Below are 15,647 nucleotides of genomic sequence, written 5' to 3'. Positions count from 1 at the left end.
CAGAATATTGCCAGCCTTAACTGTGATTCATACATGATGTATAACATTTAAAGAAGTGCTTGCTTTTTGTGAGTTTATAGAACATGCAATAAATAAATGAAAATCTTGCTCAAGCCATAATGATAGATAAATTATTTGTATTGTTTTATTCCTACCCTGTCCCCCAGCCATGCAGCGGGGAGCCTTTTTACCCATGTTAACATTCAGCACATTGTAGAACAGACAAACATAAACAAGGCAACAAACAACATGACTAAATTAATACATATGATTTAATTTTTAAAAATCCATATATTCCATAAGTCTATTACAATGGTTACATTCAAGCAAAAAGTTCATTTTTGACTATTTGCACTAAGCTATGCTGTTAAATTTCTGCCTAAATTTAGAACGATAACCGTTTGAATAAATAAAAAAGCTAAACCCCGTTAATTTTTCTCACCCAATCACGTGCCTCTAATGAAGAAATCATCCAATCATCTTCTCGTCATCTGGGGAGGCGGAGAAAGTGACGAAAACCCAACCAATAGGCGTCAAGCTCATGAATAATGCGTCAGCAGGGATTCCGCATTCAGCCCTCCTTCTCTAGATCTTCCCAGCGTTTTGCAGCAAACCAATGTGAGTCGGTGACATTTAACCAAAGCCGCCGCCCCCTTTTTCCCTCACTAGCCAACACTGTTTTCCTCGTTTACGGAGTGACCGCGACAGCTGCCAATGTTTAGTTCGTCTTTGTGAAGTTGGGACACAACCGAAGGGTGAGTCGACCTTTGTATTTTGTCTTCCGCGGTTGTTGACGAGCTTATAAGGGAGGACACTCTGTCGGACTCGGCCTCTCTCATTGAGCTTTGCTGTAGGTGCTTCATGTCACGTTCACCAACTCATTAAAGGAGCTCAAGCATTCGCACATCGGCATGCTGTGCAAACGGCGAGCTCTGCTCGCGAATTTAAAGCGCATTTTAGGGAGTTATTTCCACAACAGTCAATTTAAGTTCGCACGGGCCTTCTGGAAAATTACCACACTTACCATGAAGTTGCACACGTCTCGGCGAGGCCATACAAGCAGAAAGCTATGCTCCATAAACTGGTTACTTGTTGAACAAATAAGACTCAGTCCATCAGAAACCATCTGTAAGAAGTGGCTTCCTATAGGGAACCTGACGGGCCTCTAAGTTCAGCTTCAGCATGTCATGTTTACTATCAAAATACCTTCAGTAAAGTTGGCCTATTCCTTTGCTACTTTACTTGTATCTAATTTTCTTTTCATAAAGTCTCCAAATTCAGTGAGGATTATTGCTCTACATATAGTATAGGTTAATCTAGGAGATTACACATCAGATTGTAAAGGTCCCCTATAGCTGCTTTGTTGGTGGTCTTCTCTGTTTAGGCCTAAGGTCAGTCTGTGTCTATGTAGATCCTTTCCACAGTCTGCATGATATTTGTATGTGCACAAAAATAATGGAAATGTGACTATACATAAAACGCTGTGGGTAGAGCAACTCCATATGTTGGGGAAAAAACCCTCCCCCACCATGCTGCATGTTCCTGTGGACATGGGCCCATGTTTGTAGTTTTCTATGCGTCTCAGCTCCATGTAATTACATTTCATAGGGAGAACATCAGATGTGCCAATATAAGAGCCACTTGATCATGTTTGTACTTGATCACGTATGCCTCTTTTGCAACCTCGTCCTGTCTTGCACAGTAAAGGACAATAAGTTGTAATATCACTCATTCACTCAAGCAGGAAGAATCCACTTGTCTGAATCATGCCCTGCTCTAGAGAAGCTTGGCGTTGTGAAATGTAAAGCTAAAATTGTAGCATTGTAAATCAAACGTTCAGATTATTCAAAATAATGCATAGTATGCAATATTTATTTCCCTTATATGTACAAAAAAGACAGAGGTGTTAAAATTTGAGTGGATTTTAAATGCTTTCAGAAGGAGATGTAAATTAACATTGGTAAACAAACCTGTTCTTTTTTTTATAATTGGCTACTTCTCAGTGCCTGTCTTTTTTTCTGTCGAAAACAAAAACCATAGGTAAACGAGGTACTTCTGGTATCACGTATACTAGAATTGTTACTTCTTAACAAAAAAAGTGTTTTCAGATTATGACTCAGAAAAATGAGTCAAATATGTGACGTTTATTCTGTGAAAGGATTGAGAAAGGTGGGGTTTACATCACAGTTAGCTAGTGTTGTACTTGGTCAAGAGGAAGTTGACAGCATTTCACATAATGTGTTATAGTAGAAGTTAAAACTTGTGTTGAAATGGTAAATATAAAAGTGTAACAAATGGAGTTGAAACATTTTATGTCTCGTGTCTCAAGTGTTTTTTTTTCCCCTTATGATTTCAAAATGCCACCTGTGGGACTGCCTGACAGTCACGTTTTGTGTATACATAGTAGTAAGGAGTGTGTTTCTATATTTACCCAGCATGCCGCTGGCTCGCAGCCTGTCTGTCACGTCCCTATCAGGACTTGACGAATGGGACGAGGAGTTTGAGTTGGAGGATGCTGTTCTTTTTGAAATTGCATGGGAGGTAGCCAACAAAGGTAAGTTTCCAGGTGTTTTCTTGCCTTAAAATCTAAAATTCAGACTTTAATTTTTTATTAAGTAGGAAAACTTTGACTCTTGCTTGACTAATTTTGTCTGGCTTTCTTTAAGTTGGAGGGATTTACACAGTCATACAGACCAAAGCCCGTATGACCGCGGAGGAATGGGGGGAGAACTATTTCCTGGTGGGTCCCTATGTGGAGAGCAACGTGCGCACCCAAGTGGAGCTGATCGAGCCAACCAATCCTGTCCTGAAGCGGACCATTGATAAAATGAACGCCAGTGGCTGTAAGGTACTATCATACATACTACACACGCATACATTCCTCGCACGGATAAACATTTTTGCTTGCAGTGATTATAAATGAGAAATTTGATTGTATTCTTTGAAAGTGGTCAATGAAACATGATCAGACCCCCTCTTTAATTCGGGTCACTCCCTGTCTGCAAAGTCTAGTGTTGCTGACGACAACTCGAAAGCCGGTGACATTTCCCTACAAAGGTTAGGAGCTGTATCGGTGTCCCACTCGCTTTCCCACAGATGCTTTCCAGAAATAGAAGACTGATTGGGATAGTTTTAAGGTTTTCTGCTGTGTCACTCAAAGCTCGCTGTGGTATTAGGTGTCAAAGCTAGAAGCTGCGGTCGGGCTATTTTTAAAGAATGAGTGCAGCCGATTCAACAAAGCCTGTAAAATGTTCACCTAGACTCATGCATCAGAGCATAATAAAACGGATTAAAATGAATGAATTAATTGTTGTTTCAGTCATTTACATATCTGAATAACTACTCAAACAGGCTAAGGTAAAGCTAAAAGCAACATATTTTTCTTTATTGTGATTTAATATAAACAATAACAACTAAAATATAGTCAACCATAGACAGTTTACAGTTGGAAAGAAAGAAAGAAAAATATAATGCCTAACAAAAGTATTCACTAATGCAGAGCATTTTCATATGATTTCTTTACCAAAAACTATATACCACATATTAACAGATATTTAGGTGAAGAAGCAACATAAAATAGTGTCAATCAGTGAAGTTAGAAAATATGTTGCTCTCTCAAGATTTTACAAATAAAAATAAGAATATTGAGGTATGTATTTTTACTCACTCCTCCCTTTTTTTTGTAGGATATATTGCACATCTAGAGACTGACAATTTTACTCATTCTTTGTTACAAAATACATGAAGACAGTTACAAAATTGGCCTTCTATCACCTGAACACCATTTCCAGGAATAATGTCTCAGCGAGATCTAGAGAAACTCATCCATGCATATCTTTAGTCGCATTGATTACTGCAACAGTGTCTTCACAGGTCTGCCTAAAAAAATCACCCTCCAGCTGCAGCTGAGCCAGAACGCTGCTGCTTGCATCATCACTAAAACCAGGAAGATGGAGCACATAACACCAGTTTTAAAATACTTCCACTGGCTCTTTGTACCTCAGAAAATAGACTTTAAAATACTGTTGTTAGCTTATAAATCCCTGAACGGCTTAGCAGCAAAATACATTAAAGATCTGTTATTGTTTGTGTGAAACTTCTCAGGTTTTCTGTTTCTGGTCCGCTCTGCATCCCCAGAACCAGAACCAAACATGAAGAAGTGGCATGCAGCTTCTACGCTCCATAAATCTGGAACAAACCTCCAGAAAACTGCAAAACAACTGAAACACTGAGTTTAAGACTAAAAATTCAACTGTTCAGAGTAGCTTTTGAACCATAATCAATGAAACATTAACCAACATTTTGATGCGTGTTGACGATTTTGATGATGGCACTCACCAAAATGTAATGTTTCTTTCTGGTTTTCTCAATTGTTTACTGTCTGGTGTCGTTAATGACTTTGTATTTTTGGGGTTTTAATGATGTAAAGCACTTTGAGCTGCCTTGTTGCTGAAATGTGCAATACAAAAATAAACTGGATTAATTGATACTCTGGGATCTCTCCTTCACCAGTCAATGTGTTGCTGCACATTATTTTTAACCTTCAAACTTAACCTGTATATTTTTGCAGATTTACTTTGGCCGGTGGCTTATTGAAGGCAGTCCATACGTCGTTCTGATTGATGTCGGCTTCACCGCCTGGTCTCTGGACTGCTGGAAGAGCGAGCTGTGGGACCTCTGTGCCATCGGCGTGCCTTGGTTCGACCGCGAGGCCAACGATGCTGTTCTGTTTGGCTTCCTCACCGCCTGGCTCTTGGGAGAGGTCAGCAGCAGGTTTTGAGTGCGTGTACTGTGAAAGTTTGATAAGAAAGTCAGTTTTTTTCTTTTTTTATTGTATTTACTTAAATCGGTGAAAGGTAAAATACCAGGAGGAGACATGAAGAAAAAGATGAATGGTGATTTTATGATTTTGTGTGGGGGAAAAAAAGGAGGCAAAAATAAAATGGAAAACTGGGAAGAGAAGTGAAATTGCTTCAAAACTATTAGATAAAATCTGTAGTTTATAAACTGCATACAAGTTTATTAGTTAAATTACGAATAGCATAAAAGTTTCAAAGTAACCATACTTAAAATCTGATAGAAAGTTCTTAATAGATAATTAGAATAAAAATGTTGCTTTTTGATTTATTTTGAACCTTGAAAGTCTGAGATGATTTAAATTAGTGAACATATTAAATGTAGAAGAAATAGCATTGCAAAAAAATCAGAGAGTAGTCCTACAACTCAGCATAGTAACATTTATTATGGTTGTTGGAAGCTGAACCTGAATATTCACTTCAAAAAGAAGAGGGGAAAAGCCTGGTAGATGTTTGTGTTTAACATTCATTAACACAATAACCAACACCCCATGCTTTTAATGACTTCAAAGAGTTGTGGTTTGTTTACAATCATCAATATGTGGTTCAAATTACAAAATCTATAAATGTACTGACTCCTAAAACCACATGGCAGTCAGCAGATGCCTTTGCTCTCCATCAGTGGAAAGCTATTCTAGCTTTCCTTTTAAAAATCCCAGTTAGAAATGTGCAGATATCTAAATAATATCTCAAGCATTTTTGTGAATAAGCTCCTTTTCACCAAAGAAGTAAAGATGTTTAAAGAAAGAGGGATTAAAAGTTTTCTGAAAAGAACATGTGTTGTCAACCTCACTGGTGATTAGGTTAAGGCTTTGGATTGTTTTGCAGCCAAATAGTTGAGGGAAGATCTGATTTGAAAAGGAAACACAAGTAGGAAGTAAAGGTGATACAAACTGACTTCTGCTATAGCTCATAACACAACAAATGATCTAAAGAAGTGTGAACGTAATGGGCTCTGAAAACCAGAGGTGTGTGTGTAGTAATTACACATATTTACTTGAATAAAAATGTACTTTTAGGAGCAGTTTTACTACATTGTACTGTTCCTTCAGTAATATTATGAAGTATCATTACTTGAGTAAACCTTCTGGCCATTCTGTGCACTTTAAATAACTTCACTGACTGAAGAGCAAACTTTGGACTTTACTTTTTCCTAATTTTTGGCTTCTCTACCCACCTCTGCTGAAAATGTACATACAAATATGCAGAAACTATCTGCTGACGCTTGCATGCCATTCAAGTGGTGTTTTCTGATATTGCAGTATGCGGCTCAGTCTGAGGATCCTCCACACATTGTAGCCCAGTTCCATGAGTGGCTGGCAGGTCTGGGCCTGGTGTTGTGCAGACAAAGACAGCTTCCTGTTGCAACTATTTTCACCACCCATGCTACGCTGCTGGGTCGCTACCTGTGTGCCGGAAATGTGGACTTCTACAACAACCTGGCAGAGGTACATCTTTGCTACTTTTTCTATTCCAACATTTGATAAGGAAAGAAATGTCTCACAATAGATATATATATATTTTTTAACATAGAAGAGACAGGAAAATAAAAGGCCAATTGTTTGTGATGCTGATTTTAAGAGTCTGCAAAAGCGGTTTACACGATGTTCTTCCTCCGTTCTGCTCCGATCAGTTCAATGTAGATAAAGAAGCCGGAGATCGGCAAATTTACCATCGCTACTGTCTGGAGCGGGCGGCTGCACACTGCGCTCACGTCTTCACCACTGTGTCACAAATTACAGCCATCGAGGCCGAGTTCCTGCTCAAGAGGAAGCCCGGTATGTCGAGTTGGACTCGGCTGTCAGGAAAAGGAAAATTAACACCTCACTGATTATGGATGAAATGTGCTTATGGTTCTTCACGTTTGTCCTCAGACATCGTCACTCCTAATGGCCTCAATGTGAAGAAGTTCTCTGCGATGCATGAGTTTCAAAACCTCCATGCTCAGAGCAAGAATCGCATTCAGGAGTTTGTCAGGGGTCACTTCTATGGGTCAGTCCTGACAACATGACACCGCAGGACAGTGGACAGTCTGAACACTGCAAAAACACCAAATCTAACCAAGTATTGGTCTAGTTTTTAGTGCAACTATCCCAGTCCACTTGAAATAAAACAAAACTAATTTGCAAGTAACTTTTTAGTAAGATCTTGGAGCTTGTTTTAAGTAACTAATTCCTTAATATTGAGGAAATGGTACTAGTTCCAGTGGCAGATTATTTCACTTGTAACGTGGAGAATGTCTTGTTATAAGTGAAATAATAAGGTTGATGAAAAGTTACTTGCAAGTTAGTTTTGTCTTATTTCAAATGGACTAGGCTATTTGCACTAAAAACCCGTTTTGCAGTGAATTCGTTCAGTCTGTTATTGCCGAGTTAAAGATTTTGAAAGCTAAAAATTGGAAAATAATCTCTCAGTTTGTGTTTACCATCAGGAACCTTGACTTCAACCTGGACAAGTGTCTGTTCCTCTTCATAGCAGGAAGGTATGAGTTCTCCAACAAAGGAGCCGACATCTTCCTCGAGGCTTTAGCCAGACTCAACTATCTACTGAGAGTAAGTGAAGTGGTTTTGCTGAACGTGATGAACCTCGGGTGTGAAGAACTGAACCGTACTCTATGCTCTTCCTCAGGTTAACCACAGCGATGTGACCGTTATAGCGTTCTTCATCATGCCAGCTCGGACCAACAACTTCAACGTGGAGACGCTGAAGGGCCAAGCAGTGCGGAAGCAGCTATGGTGATTATAAATGTTTAATATCTGCCTTTCCTACTTCCATTTATGTGACTAAAGATATTTCCGTTTCTGTCTCTCCTCGCAGGGACACAGCCCAGACTGTGAAGGAGCGCTTTGGAAAGAAGCTTTATGAATCACTCCTAGTGTAAGTTCACCACGTTTAAGGCACCACCATGCTCAGCGACTGAACGCACTTTTCATTAAAAAAACACAAAGTATATAAATAACTCATCTATTTTATTAGATCCAGCTTCAGAGAATCTTGGAGAAATTATTATATTCCATTTTTTTTAACATTACAACCACAAATCACAAATCTCTGGCTCTTAGAAAATTGGTGTCAAGACAAAAGCCTTAAGATCTCACAGCAGACACGTGGAAGAACATGCTCCGGTCAGATCGGACCAAAACTGAAAACAGTTTTGTTCCCACGTGTTTTTCAGTGGTCAGCTGCCAGATGTGTCGAAGATGCTGGACAAAGAAGACTTCACCATCATGAAGCGTGCCATCTTTGCAACTCAGAGGCAGTGCCAGCCTCCAGTCTGCACCCACAACATGCTGGAGGACAGCAGCGACCCCATCCTTAACTGTGTCCGCCGCATCGGCCTTTTCAACAGCTCTGCTGACCGAGTCAAGGTAAGAGACAAAACGGGAGACTCGCCCTATGAATTAGTTGTACACTATACTTCATTTATTGGATATACATTAAAACATTTATATGGCAAAGCACTGATTAACATAAATTACCTGGAGGGAGCGAGCTCCACATGAAGACACAGATTACCTTTTGGTTCTTGGACAAATTAGGCATCTGTTCACTGTTCCAGGTTGTTTTATAATAGTTTTTCAGAAACTAACCGTTGTATCTGAGAAATCAGAAACGGGCCACGATTGGCCACCAGACATTGCAGCTGCTCCATTTCTCCCTTACACACCAACTGCCCAGAAAAGGCAGGATCACCATGACAACCATGGACATTGTTGTTAAGGTGTGTCCCCCCCAAGAGGACAAAGTTAAAACTACAGTAAAGCTCACTGATACTCTTCACAATGACATGTTCATGTTGGTGAGTGTGATGGGGTGAAAGTGGCTGTAGTGAAAAAGGTTTTGAGTCGTCGGTATTAATAGTGATAGTCGGTCCATTTATAAGTCCTAGCAGACTTTAAACCCAGCAGTTGGGCATGTTTGGTGGAGAAAAGCATGGTTGCGTTTTTCTTATGTGTTTTTTTTACACACAAGAAATTTTGTGTGAAAAACAATACAAATTGTTGTGATCAAGCTCTCACTGTGTAACTTTTTAGGTGCCTTACGTTGTAAACTAGGACTAGTTTTCTTCTTGGGTTGCTGTGAGAAAGGCTGCAGTCATTTGTTCTGGTACTGAAAAGCTTGTCCTCCCTCCTCAGATCATCTTCCACCCAGAGTTCCTTTCGTCCACATCTCCTCTGCTTCCCATGGATTACGAGGAGTTTGTCAGAGGCTGCCACCTTGGTGTCTTCCCTTCTTACTATGAGCCTTGGGGTTATACTCCGGGTATGACACATGGATGCTGATATCTTGGATATGTTTACTGTGTTATATTTGACTCACTTTGTAATACTTCTGTCATTTGACAGCTGAGTGCACAGTGATGGGTATTCCATCCATATCCACTAATCTGTCAGGCTTCGGGTGTTTCATGGAGGAACACATAGCAGACCCTACAGCGTACGGTGTGTGTGTGTCTTTACTCACTTCCTTTAGTTTCTCAAAAGTTATCGACACATTGATTAGAAAGATCACATTTCTCATTATTACCCAACAGGTATTTACATCCTTGACCGGCGCTACAAGGGTGTTGACGAGTCGTGCAACCAGCTCACTTCCTTCCTTTTCCAGTTCTGCAAACAGAGCCGACGCCAGCGGATCATCCAGAGGAATCGCACAGAGCGCCTGAGTGACCTCCTGGACTGGAGATACCTCGGCAGAGTATGGACACAAATCCTGAACGTAATCTTTTAGCCGCTAACTTTAAAGTGACATTTTTGCCCTTCTCTTTAGTATTATATAGCTGCTCGTCATATGGCCTTGGCGAAAGCCTTCCCAGACACCTACGTATATGACCCTCAAGAGCCCTCCTCGGTAAGATTACGTGACATTTTGACTGAAGAATTGTTAAAAACACCTCAAGGCCTTCTGTTAAAATGCCAGGATTTTATGATGTAAAAAAAAAAAAAAAAAGACTCCAAAATAAATAGAAAGTAGTTTATAACCCTCTTTCAAATGAGTTATACATGTGTCGTGTTTAAAGGTGGAAAAGTTCTGAAAATGATTATTTTAGTCCTGTTTTTAAAAGTGATCCTGTTTCATTCCTTAGGCTTCAGGTTTCCGCTACCCCCGACCAGCCTCTGTGCCTCCGTCTCCGGCTCTGTCCCGTCACTCCTCCCCGCACCACAGCGAGGCCGAAGACAACGACGAGGACGAGCGTTACGACGAGGAGCTTGAGGCCGAAAAGGACCGCGTGAACATCCGCCAGCCCTATACCATACCGGTTAAAGGCAAAGCCGTCCTCGGAGGCAACGGGAGCGGCGAGGACGAGGCGAGCGAGAAAAACTGAGGCGCACGCACACTCGTATTCATTATAATCCATGCTGAACCTCACTAGTGAAACTTTTTTTGTTTCTGTTGCAATCATTAGTCATCCTTGCACTACAAACTTGATAAATGGGTGCAGCTGTGTTCATGTGTGTGATTACTTTAGTCGTGGCTTTCTGTGAAAAAAGAAAACGCATCACTTGTCTGTGTCTTCCCAACCAATGCGTACCTCAGAACCTTAAAACTGTCGGCCAGTTTTTGGTATCGTTACAAACACACCAGCACTGCAACCAGTAGTAGGCCAAAAACATAGAAACAGGAACCAGTGAATTGAAATAACCCTGTTTTGTGAATAATTTAGATATAAAGCATTAATAAAGTAACAGAGGGGCTTTATTCTAGATTCTAGGATCAAAATGAGGAGAAATAGCATGGCATAAGCCTCCATCTTTTTACAAGCTTGTCATTTTTCTTCATTCAAAGCAAAACTTGCTTCTTTTTTTTACAGCTTTTTTGCAAATGCCTTTTTACAGCAAAATGTCCCAGATTGGAAAAAGATGGAGCGCATACATGCCCAGTAACAAGTAGCAGTAGATGTAAGAATACAAAACCTCTCCTTGAGCTTAGCATCATGTGTTTTTTCCATCTTTTTTTTTTTTTTTGCCTTATTGTATCAGTTTTCTAATAATTAGGGATACTGATCAGCCACATGTCACATCCATTTACCTGACAACATATGCACTTGTGTGGAGGTAGCTTATCTTGTTCAACGAAAGAGGAAAGAAGGGAAGAAGAATTGTGCTCTGTGTGGGAAGCAAAATGAATGTCGGATGTTGGTTTTACCAGATGTGTCCTGTCACTGACTCTCCTCAGTATGAGTTATATTGTTTGCTCCAGTAAAATAAAATTGAAAGCTCTATATGTTAGTATTTTACACATGATTTCTGTCTTTTGTTTTATTCCGAGCATTCGGTTCATTGAGACACGTTGAAAGGTCGGCAAGTTTACAAAGCCAAGCAACGCACTAATGTAGAGATCCACCATACATGCAGCGTATCCATCCTGAGCTCTTTAATTTATCTGGACTTTGGTCGGGGATCTTCCTCCTACATTGCAGGTAATCCTCCCTGGGTCAGCACAAGTAAACTCTGCCGCCGTGACCTCTGCAAACTGAGAAGAACAAAAAGTTGGACTTGTTTTTATAAGAGAAACGTTTCAAACTTAACTGAAGCCTGAAGAACATGGAGCGGTTTCATGTATTTTTTACTGTTCCTTGCAAAACTACTCATTTCCCTGGAACTAGGACTGCAACTAACGATTATTTTTTGTTATTGATTAATTTATCAATTATTCTGACAATTAGATTGGTACATTCAACAGATTTTCTAATTTAACCACTTAAGTCTTTTGTATGCAATATTTAAAATGCAGTAAAAGGTGCAAATAAACCATTTCATTTTGTTTTAAAATGAGAAACTAAAGTGCAATAAAATGACATTCCTTTAGTGAATTTCTATCAGGTGAATAGAAAAAAATGCCACTTAAGGAATTTTGGGACAAAATATATAGATTGGTGTTTTTATCCTACATGCTTATTTTCAGCATTTGACCTCTTTTTGAGTCTGTTGACTCCAGTTAATGATTAATCGATTACTAAATTAGTTGATTATTTCAATAATAGATTCATTATTATTAATCCATTTAATAATTTTATACATACTTGGAACATTATAGCATTTTCTTGCATTCATAATTTTATGTGATAGAACACAAACTAGAGCACAACTGTAAGGCTGATGGAAAATGATGCATAATTTTCAAAAAGTATCTCAACTAGAAATCTGAAAAGTGTGGCTATCATTCGAATCCACCCGCCTCTATTCTGATGCCTACAAATACCATAGACTGCAACAAATTGACCTCAGAAGTTACCTGATTAATAAAAACAGACATTAGTTGTAAAGACATTGAAAACCATCCATCATGTTCCCTCCATGTCGAAACGATGAGCTACTTTGTGTTAGTCTATCACATGAAATATAAAACTGAGTGAAACCACATGGGACTCACTGAGTAAGCTGTTCCAGAAGGAGTTGTATGTTGCGCTGCCAGTCACGGCGCCGAGTTTGGCTGGATTCCTCCTCACTGTGTGCACTGAGAACCCATCAGGCCCCGTCGCCTCCACCTCCACCACATGAAAGTCTTTCAGCCTGAGGCGAGCAAGACATAAAGCCCAATTGTTCAAACAGAAATGATCAGCCGTGCTGGTTTTGATTTGTAAGGTAGAAAGACCCACGCTGTGTCTGACACGATCTCTCCCTGAACGCCTGTAAAGCCGAGCTTTCCTGCCGCCACGGCTGCTGCCGCCATGGTGTTGACGTTGTTGGGAGCAAGAGGACACAGGTCTGCCACTGAGCCTCTGAACAAAACCCGCCTGCCCTCTCCTTCTGTCCAGTCACTGAGGACGTCTCCTGTCAGTCGAAAGCACGACGGATGCTTGGACATTCTTATGAACAAAGCCTGAAGAGATTCCATAGATTTCTCAGAAACATTTCTAGTTGGGGTGGGGGGGGGGAACAGAAACTCTTATTGCTAATATTCTTATATAAGTCTTACAAAAACACAATTAACTCCATATGGTTTGAGTTTTGTTAAACATAACAGAACTGAGCACAGTTAAGACATTAAAATAAGCAGCTTACTTTGGCAGTTTATTAAATCTTAACATTGCAGGCGTAGACATACCTTTAATGTCCCACTATCGTTCATTCTTTGGATGTCCTGGCCTCCCCATAATGCACCACTGGGGACATAAAGCGTCCTGCCATGTTGTAGAGATGCCTGCCGCAGTTTCTGGTTCAGATCAGGATCAGAAAGGGAAGACGGAGAGCCCACCTAAAAGGTTTAACATGTTGTGAAGTTTATTGTATATTAATACAGAGTTTGTAGTCAAGTGGAAAGATTATCCATTTTCCTCTTGCTTACAAAAACTGAGCCCTATTATATTTTTCAATTGGCTAATCATCCATCTTAACATTGTTTTAAAACTGCAGTTGGCAAGGTATAAATAAGCAGCTAACAAACATCCTTGTAGTCAAGATTTGTTTCTTTGTAATCTTTTAATTAGAAAAGCAATACACAACTCCAGACACCACCAGCAAGTAATATGTAAGCTAAGTTTGTATTTTATTTATTAATGAAAATAATCTCACCATGAAGTGAGCCTCAGAGAGAAATTTGAGTCCAAAATCTCTCACAATCTGTGGATGACACACCTCTACAATCACATCACACCGCCTGTAAAACCACCAGCAAAACAACTGTAACAAACATTTCTAATATAATCAAGATTGTACTTTGTAAAAGTATTCGTACACCTTGAACTTATTCACATTTTGACACGCTACAACCACAAACGTAAATAAATTTTGGGGGGATTTCATATCATAGGTTAATTGGTTTTAAAACATTTCACAAATACAAGTCTAAAAGGTATGGTGTGTGTGTTCACACAAAACTTTGAGGTAGTAAATTGGTTCTTCTTTCATATGTCTCAACCAACTTCATACATTTGATATTTTTGTAATTCTTCGTAGCAAAATACTTCAAGTTCCATCAAACTGAATGAAACCAATAATCTGTTGAGATAAATTTTCAGAAACTGCTACAGTTTCTCAGTCAGAATGGGGTCTGAAGTTTGACTCAGTCGTTCACAGGAATATGAATCCATCTAAACCAGTCCTTTAAATCAAGTTTTCTCCCTGGACTACCCTGTCTTTAGCACCATCCATCTTCCCTTGCATCCCCACAGCATAATCCTGCCACCATCATGTTTCACTTGGTGGATATTGATGTGGTAAGGGTGTTGTGTGTTTTGTTTTGCATGTAGGTCAAATAGTCCAACAATAATCTGATCTAGCTACAGCACCTTCTTCCACATGTCTCACTGTGTCTTCTGCAACTGCAACTTTTGAGGAATTGAAGCACATCAGAAACGCTGATGCAATATTAGCAAAGAATAGCTTCATTTGCCTGAAATATACATGTTTATTGGCGGAAAAAAAAAAACGTAATAATCATAGTATTCATGAATTTACTTGTCAGCGGAAGCAATGTGTGAATCTGACAGTAAACAATTCTTATCAATTAAATACTGATATTAATATAAATATAAGAACATTTTCAGTATATGGATAAAACGTCGCGCTTAATTAGTTTTGACTAAGGCGAACTTCCTGTTTGAGTTGTGATGCTTTTATCTTGAAGGACCCACTTCCGGTTTAACTGTTAGCGCAAAGATAGCTTAACGGCAATTAAAAGACAGAAGATAAGTTTTAACAATGCATCCTATTATTAGCAGCCCCATTGATTGAGGCACAAGGTATGTTTCGATGTAAATAAGTGCATGTTTTAAGTATTGTGTGACTTATATTGTACTTTTTAAGTCAAGATGAATTAGTGGTATTTTAATACAAGTCTATAAAAAAAAGACCAAATCAAATAAATAAGAAAAGGAATCACTGACAAAACATACTGGTTTCTTACGGGTGTGACTGCTCACTGAACAGATAAGGCTCCAGGATTAACTAAGCCTGGTTGTTAGCTTGGTCTATATCAGGCGCTGCATAGGATAAATCACCATGGTAACTCGTGTGCCACTGCTTTTGTAAAACCGAATCGAGGCTAGCCAGGATATCCGGAAAATCCCGGCTTGGTCCGCTATCCTGGTTTTGTAAAACAACCCTCTGCTGTTTTTCCCTTTTTTTCCTAACCGTTTTTTTTTTTTTTTCACTTGGTGACAGTGCGCATGCGTGCATTTAAACCTCTTTGCGAAGGACGACAGGTCTTCTAGTATCAGCTCAGCAGGGACTGAACCCACGAGCTTGTTGGGATTCCGGTTCCAGACAAAGCCCAGAACCAAACCAAGACCAGCTCCAGCTTCAAGGAGTTTGTCCACCAGGAACTTCCCTAAACCACATACACATCCAACCACATGCCGTCAGACAAACAATAGTAAGTCCTCCAAAGAGTGTGACTATGGGCTTCATACCTAGGTGTCCATATCCTACAACTCCAACTCTCAGAGTGGAAGAATTAGTGTCCATAATCTGCGCAGATGACAGAAGAATAACAAAAATCCAAACTGTAACAACAATTATATATGCTCACGTCCATTTTAACCTGAAGCTCTAACATCATTGCTGTTTTCTGGTCTCCTTTACCTGATTACTTTACGCCTCTCCACAGCTATGTCTCCTTCTCTGAAAAGCAATGTCCAGCCACAACTCAAAACAAGGAATCATGGGAAAACTAAGGACAAAGTTTGACTCTGAGCAGCTGCAGTTAATCATTGTTTGCCTTGGACAGTATTAGACAGAGTGCTCTTCCTATACGTACTTGGATTTCAGTTTCAGATCCATAATCCAGGTTACAGTGACAATAAAAACTGCAGTGAAGACAGAAGGTTACTGAATTTCTTAGAATACG

At 39.7% G+C, this 15,647-nt stretch overlaps 2 protein-coding genes across 2 annotated transcripts; one reads left to right on the top strand and one right to left on the bottom strand.

Annotated features, from left to right (window-relative positions):
* The first annotated feature begins 593 nt into the window (after window positions 1–593).
* On the top strand, window positions 594–11,094 carry gys1 (glycogen synthase 1 (muscle)). The gene is made up of 16 exons (XM_088008259.1): window positions 594–755; window positions 2,436–2,554; window positions 2,667–2,848; window positions 4,571–4,762; window positions 6,119–6,304; window positions 6,490–6,634; window positions 6,731–6,848; window positions 7,288–7,408; window positions 7,485–7,591; window positions 7,674–7,733; window positions 8,032–8,224; window positions 8,993–9,119; window positions 9,203–9,298; window positions 9,391–9,554; window positions 9,627–9,707; window positions 9,943–11,094. The coding sequence occupies exons 2-16, from the start codon at window positions 2,437–2,439 to the stop codon at window positions 10,180–10,182; spliced, it is 2,130 nt and encodes a 709-aa protein (XP_087864385.1). The 5' UTR covers window positions 594–755; window position 2,436; the 3' UTR covers window positions 10,183–11,094.
* Window positions 11,095–11,101: 7 nt separating this feature from the next.
* Window positions 11,102–15,472, bottom strand: aspdh (aspartate dehydrogenase domain containing). Its single transcript, XM_015009165.2, has 8 exons — window positions 15,383–15,472; window positions 15,211–15,268; window positions 14,984–15,128; window positions 13,373–13,457; window positions 12,906–13,055; window positions 12,457–12,680; window positions 12,231–12,370; window positions 11,102–11,330 (listed from the first exon to the last, which is right to left on the bottom strand). The coding sequence occupies exons 2-8, from the start codon at window positions 15,263–15,265 to the stop codon at window positions 11,293–11,295; spliced, it is 837 nt and encodes a 278-aa protein (XP_014864651.1). The 5' UTR covers window positions 15,266–15,268; window positions 15,383–15,472; the 3' UTR covers window positions 11,102–11,292.
* Window positions 15,473–15,647: the final 175 nt, after the last annotated feature.

The sequence above is a fragment of the Poecilia mexicana genome, unplaced genomic scaffold (assembly GCF_051168715.1).
Source record: "Poecilia mexicana isolate PSO_F unplaced genomic scaffold, ASM5116871v1 scaffold_8, whole genome shotgun sequence".
Lineage (NCBI taxonomy): Eukaryota > Metazoa > Chordata > Actinopteri > Cyprinodontiformes > Poeciliidae > Poecilia > Poecilia mexicana.
The sequence above is the reverse complement of the archived record's forward strand: the minus strand, read 5'-3'. Positions and strand labels throughout refer to the sequence as shown.